Here is a 6,231-nt window from a genome sequence, read left to right as displayed (position 1 = left end):
TGGAAAAGCCCACTATGCAATGTTTCTCTGCTCTTAAGAGAGTGGTAATGTACCTTAAACATACCAAACATTATAGGTTGCAGTTTACAACAAGTATTGACAAAGGTTTTGAAATTTTTTGCGATGCATCTCATGCAGTAGAACAAAATAATTGCAGGGGTGTGTCTGGTATGGTGTTTTGTTATAATGGTTGTCCATTTGAATGGAAGTCCCAGACACAAACCATTATTTGTCTCTCCACAACAGAGAGTGAATTATGTGCATGCGTTCAGGCCACTCGTGATGTAGAATGGTATCTGCAAGTATTTGCAGACCTACAGATGCAAGTAACACTACCAGTAAAAGTTTACCTTGATTCCCAGAGTGGACTTGCTATCCTGTGTTCAGAGACCAATACGCAGCGCACTAGAGTCTTAAGATTACGTTTAGAATTTGTAAAGAAGCTAATTGCTGATGAAATGGTTGTATTTAAATATGTTCCAGGTGACAATCAAATTGCGGACATTTTTACTAAAGCACTTCCAAAGGTTACACATGAAAAACATGTACAAAGTATGCTTTATGTTTTTGTTCCACAATGATGAACCGCAGGGGAAATGTTGAATGGTTTCTTTAAATGTAAAGGTTCATCATTGTTCCACTCGATGTGTGTGTCTTTAAGGGGCCGGAGCAAGGGCCAGAGCAAACTAACGAGACCCAGCTTTACAGCTGTGAAACATAGCAGGTGCTGCTGAGTTGTACTGATTAAACTGTGTCAGGAATTGGGTAGAGTATATAAGGAGCAGCACCTAGCTCTCCCATTACCCTGGGGGATGGGTTGGTGGTTGGGTCTGGTTTGTTGATGTATTTAGTGTAAATGGAGTTTTTGTTTTTCTTATTAAAACCTTCTTTAAGTTATTTTTGAGTCCTTTCTTTTTAATGCATGGTCTTCCCAGCAAGCTCTCTGCAGCGCTACCATACTGCAAAAAGCCAACAAAAACGACCCTTCTGTCCCACTGCCATGCAACCTGACTAGGACCAAGTGATAAGTGACCAAGGTTTTATCTGAAATTTCTCTCTCTCTCCTGGGTAAGGCTGTTAGGATTGCAGCCCAGACCTCCCAACATCTGCATCTGCCTGAACTAAAGAGTGGTTGTGAACATGTGTAATAGTCCTCCTCAATGTCAGCTGAGAGCTGCCAGGTAAAACTCTGCAGTTGCACTCATAAAAAGACCTGTAGCAGCAGCCCAGTGCATGGAGCTGGTGGCCGAGTCATCAGGAAAGAAGGCTGCAATCCTGGGTGCAAGAGGGTGCTGGCAAGCAGCAGGGAGAGAGAAGGGCTGTGGAACAGGCAGGCGGTTGTGCCGGGACTCAGAGCGGCTAGAGCCACCCCTCTATCTTCTCCCACTGCAGCGGCTGCCTCACCAAGTCTTGTGACAGCTCTGGTCCTGTGATGCCCAATTGACATCCAGCTCAGTAGCTATCTGGAGCTGTGTTAAATCCATTAGCTCCTGCAGGAAATAGAACTGAGGTAACTCTTTCATTTAGCGGCTCCTAGAAAAGGTTCAGGGACTGGCCCAGGCCCGTCTCGCACTGCGAGCAAAGATGCAACTTGTCCGTTTCCATCATAGACAAACTCCATTCACTTTTTAAAAAAGTTTTATTGGGAATTCAAATAATACAAAGAAAACATGGTTCATGTCTTTCAATAAATTTAAGCAAAGCCAACTTTCATTTCTCCCCATCCCTTAGAGCCCTTCTTAACAGCATACAGACTATAGTAAGGACTCTTTAATCCTTTCACAATTAGTTGTTGTGTGCATTATATGTAAACTGGTGTTACCTGTTCCAGGTAAGCAACAGTCACAAGAAGTCTTGCAGAAGGTGACTTGAGATACACATCAGAAAACAGCCTGTGGGCTGATGGGGCTGGCTTTGAGTTCAGAAGTAACTTCAGAAGATGAAAATTAGTAGCTGAAGAGTCAAATGTTGCCGGGGCTAAGGGAGCCTTGCTCTCTCTCCCCTTTTCCCAGTAACTCAGCATAATTACATTTTCAAATAATATATCTCAAGGCCGTACTTCTCTGGAGCAAGGAAAGCATTGCCCTACATTCTACACCCTGATTTACAGCAAGATACACAGGAGAATGCTAGAAGCGGCTGAGCCTCAGCCAGCCAGCCTCACAGAGTCAGACGAGCGCAGCTTCGGATGAAACCACATTTAGAGCACTCCTTCCCCCCCCCCACCCAGACAGCAGCATTTATAGCAGTAGTCTATTTTTAGTATAGTATTGCACTTTTGGCTGGATCATTTCCAGGCAAATTGCAGCCTGATCCCTAGCAGCAGTCACTCCAGAGCGCACACAAACAGTGGTCGGGAGCAGCTTGGTGCCGCACCCTGAAGGAGATGGAGTTGGCAAGTCAGGCAGTGGTTGGGTTCCAGGACAAATCCTAAAAGTCAGGGCTTGCTGGACCACGAAGAGCTGCCGGTCTGGGGCAGGGTCATTTTCTGATGCCTGGGTTTGGGTGATGAACTGTAATTGAATTTCGTTTTCTTCCACCTGCTTCTGGGCACTTGAGCTGCTAGGTTTCCTTCTTCGCTCAGGCAAGAACTTGCTCACAGGATGGAAGAGGCTGGGGGGAGATCCCCTAGAGAGGATAGTGCACAAAGCAGAGGTCTAAGAACGGGGTTAACTCCCTCCCTCTCATCCTTCTGCTTAACCCTACCCTACCATGCCGTGGGGACAAGGAGCTCTGAGGGCTCTAAAGGGCAGGGGTGGTACACTGGTGCCATGGGACAATATCTTTTGCAACACCAACTTTGAATTGAAACCCATGGCTGCAAATGGTGGGGAGTAAACACAACCCACTGCTGACTACAAAACTGGCTTGGGGCCCCCTATATTCTGGGTACAAGGCTGCTTAGCCCACATGAAAGCCAGGGACCAGCACTATCTCAGTGGGTGTGGAGAGCGGAACAGGACCGCCTCCCTCTCTAAGCTGGGGATAGTCTGGATTTGAAAGGCAATAAGGCATTTGTGCAGCAGGTTGGAGGCTAAAGGTGCTCCCCAACAGTCTGGAGAAGAGGCAGCGTTTCTCTTCCTTGGAGTAGCAGAAAAAGAAGCAGCACACGAGTGACAACCTGGTCTTAGGACTTTCTCAGCTGCTGTTCCTCACAGTTCTTTCCCAGCTTCTATGATTATCTTGGAGAATTTGCTGGCCTGGAGCAGGCAGGGAGGGTGGTAAACTGAACAAAAGCCCTTGAAAGTAGGAAAAAGTCTGAGTGTTTCTCTCCCCATTATGGGGATGCCTTTTTTCAAGAACATGAGCCTGGGGGTGGTGACCCTGTGATCCAGGGGCCAACACCTGTGTGGGTAGTTAAGAAGTGTGAAAGGGTTTGTAGCCTTGCACAAGAAAGAGGGACAGCAGTGGAGTAAGGCCTTCGGAGCAAGCCCTGTGGTGCTCAACAGCAACGCCGCCACGACTTGTAGGCCAAGTGAACTCTGGCCTAGCCAGGCCTGCACTCCTCTGTGGCCTCCTGGCTCACCTGTATCATTGTGCAGGTAAGTGGGCTTGGACTTACCTCCAGGTTCATCCTTGCTTTCCTTAGCACATCGTATGTCCTTGTCACTGTAAGCAAAGTAACAATCAGGCTTGTCTCTGAACATTTCCTCCCTGACCCCTTCATCGCTTTTCCTTCATTGCCCAGGCACCTTGTGAGATTTCCCTTCGTGCAGTAGAGGGCAGTGGGGGGCCGGCCAGCTACGCAGAGGCCCAATGTGCCTCACTGCTTTTGGCAGCAGTGCTGTAAGTCAAAGAACCCAGTGCACTGATGGGGATGCATGCACCTGTATGTGCTCTGCATGCGTGTGCATGTGAGAATGCACAGGACAGTAGCCAGCCCACTGCTAGGATACAGCCCCAAGTCAAAGAAAACAATGTCTGTGACATGTAATAACAATAGCTTATGCAGTGGGGCTGGGAAGACTTTATCAAACATACCATTGGAACTAGGCAGGCATTTGAGTCCAGGCACTCCCTGAGCACCTCTGCTCCGATTACTGGGGAGAGAATAGAGGCCGGCACCCAGCCCAGGAGCAGGCCCCTCTGCTCCCTCTGCCCCATGACAAGCACCCAGATGTGGGAGGCCGTGGAGGAAAAGGCCCTCCAGACTTCTCGAGTCTTTGGTTGTAATTTCCCGAAACCCCCCAAGTACTTCTGAGGCAAAAAGGAGGGCAATCACCCATTCCTATTTTTAATTACAAGGATGTAAACTTGTAGTGTAAACTTGTAGTTTTCTTCCTCTCCACTCCCTTCCTGCCCCAAAACAAGACCCAGCATTGTTTTCTGGTTGCTGTGGATTCAGCTGCAAAGAGGGCAGGAGGACCCCAAGTCTCACCCGCTCTGGATCTGTAGGCTGGATGAGTGCCTTGAGGGCTGCACAGCCAAGCCACCCACCCACCCCTGCCCAACCAACCACCTCACAGCTGGGAGGCAGCTCACAGTGGCTAAGGAGGGCGCTCTCCATGCTCTCCTTCCCACGGCCGGCAGTCTGCAGGCGACTCTCTGGCTCAGCGAGTCTGGCTCTGAGCTCCTGGATCTCCTCCTTCCGAAATGGCTCCTGAGAAAGAAGCTGGTGGTTATTTTCCATGGCATCTCCAAGAGTGACGCAGTCCAGCCATGAAACAGAACGAGGCTATGGACTCCTGCAGGTAAAAGAATGCGCTGCACCTCTTCAAGCAACATATGAGTAAAAGACATTTTATAATTCTTCACTTTCCAAAAGTAAAACAGCATTATAGTTCATGCTTTGGTAACCTCTAGGAAAGACTACTGCAATGCGCTCTCTGTGGGGCTGCCCTTGGGTCTGGTCCGGAAGCTCCAGCTGGGGCAGAATGTGGGAGCCAGACGGTTGGCGGAAGCTTCTGACTGAGGACAGGTCACACCATTGTTAAAACTGCTGCTCTGGCTGCCCACCTGCTACCGAGCCAGGTTCAATATCCTTGTATTGATTTACAAAGCCCTGAACAACTTAGGTCCAGCGTACCTCAGGGGACACCAGAAGCCTTATAGTCCAGCTCGATCACTGAGATCATCTGCAGGAGTGTCTCTTGTCATTTCCTGAGTTGGTGAGGCTCATTTGGAAACAATGAAAAGTTGAGCCTTTAGGATCATCTGCCCAGTCCTGAGGAACTCCCTGCCAATAGAGATTCAGCAGGCATCTCCTGTGCCAACCTTTAAATGCCTGCTGAAACCATTTCTGTTTCATTAGGTCTATGCGGGCAATTTAGAGTACTTTCCCCCAAATGGTCTGATGATGTTTGCTTAATTTTTTATTTTATTTTTTGCTTTTAACTTGTTTTTAACATTCTATTATTTTATTGTCTGGTTTTATGTTTTTATATTCTTGTAAACAAACCTCTGTGATATATTTTTATGATACAGTGGTATATAAACGCAATTTTCTTTGCCGAATTGAATAGTCTAGTCCATTCTAGCACTCATTCTGTTGCACATATAAATCAGTCCTAAGAGATTAAGTTAGGAATGCCTGCAGCATGACACAAAACTACTTGAGATGCCACTTCCTAAGAGCAGTCTCTCTCTCTCTCTCTCTCTCTCTCTCTCTCTCTCTCTCTCTCTCTCTCTCTCTCTCTCTCTCCCTGCACCACATAGAATACACCGCCCTTTCTTATGTCTCCATCGTCCCCTTTCCAACATGCAAAACAAAAACACCCGGCTGCATGAGGCAGACAGCGCACAAGGAAGATCTCTGTCACATGGTACGTATTCTTAGCTCTTCTTTTGAAGTTGGCAGTGCCTGTGCATTCAAGGAATTTTGCTCCTAAAGGAAAGGAGGAGGATGCTTTGCATGGGAAGAGGAAGCGTCTCCCTGCTGCCTGTCATACTTGCGCAGAGATGTGAGGGCCGGGAAGGGTTGCTCTCCAGAACGTTGCCAGGAGCGAAGCGGACTTCTCCAGGATCTGGTGCAAAGAACTCATGTTGGCAAGCAGTTGCCTGATCCTTTCTTGGCAGAAGATCTACAGCAGCAGAGAGAAGAAACTTTTATCAAGAGAGTCTCTTGCACAACCTCAGCCACTTTGACGCCCCTGTTTAACTTTTGCATACTCTCAAACATTCCTCAGATGAAAATAGGGGACACTTCTCACTACCTGACAACTGGCCCTCCTTGACCCGCCCCCCCATTTTTTGCATCCCCCGCCCTGCAGAGCATTTCCTGTCAGAAGAATG

The 6,231-nt window shown here is 47.9% G+C and overlaps 1 protein-coding gene across 6 annotated transcripts in view; it reads right to left on the bottom strand.

Annotated features, from left to right (window-relative positions):
• Positions 1-1,620: 1,620 nt before the first annotated feature.
• Positions 1,621-6,231, bottom strand: part of PDE4DIP (phosphodiesterase 4D interacting protein) — a 127,734-nt gene continuing 123,123 nt past the window's right edge. For all 6 annotated transcript variants that reach the window (XM_081193271.1, XM_081193272.1, XM_081193269.1 and 3 more), the window contains 4 exons: positions 5,889-6,020; positions 4,483-4,600; positions 3,563-3,609; positions 1,621-2,628 (listed from right to left, as the gene is read on the bottom strand). In XM_081193271.1, the coding sequence (XP_081049397.1) occupies positions 2,581-2,628; positions 3,563-3,609; positions 4,483-4,600; positions 5,889-6,020 (345 nt within the window). In that variant the 3' untranslated portion in view covers positions 1,621-2,580. The remainder of the gene's footprint in view (positions 2,629-3,562; positions 3,610-4,482; positions 4,601-5,888; positions 6,021-6,231) is intronic.

The sequence above is a fragment of the Podarcis bocagei genome (assembly GCF_964188305.1).
Source record: "Podarcis bocagei genome assembly, chromosome: 5".
Lineage (NCBI taxonomy): Eukaryota > Metazoa > Chordata > Lepidosauria > Squamata > Lacertidae > Podarcis > Podarcis bocagei.
The sequence above is the reverse complement of the archived record's forward strand: the minus strand, read 5'-3'. Positions and strand labels throughout refer to the sequence as shown.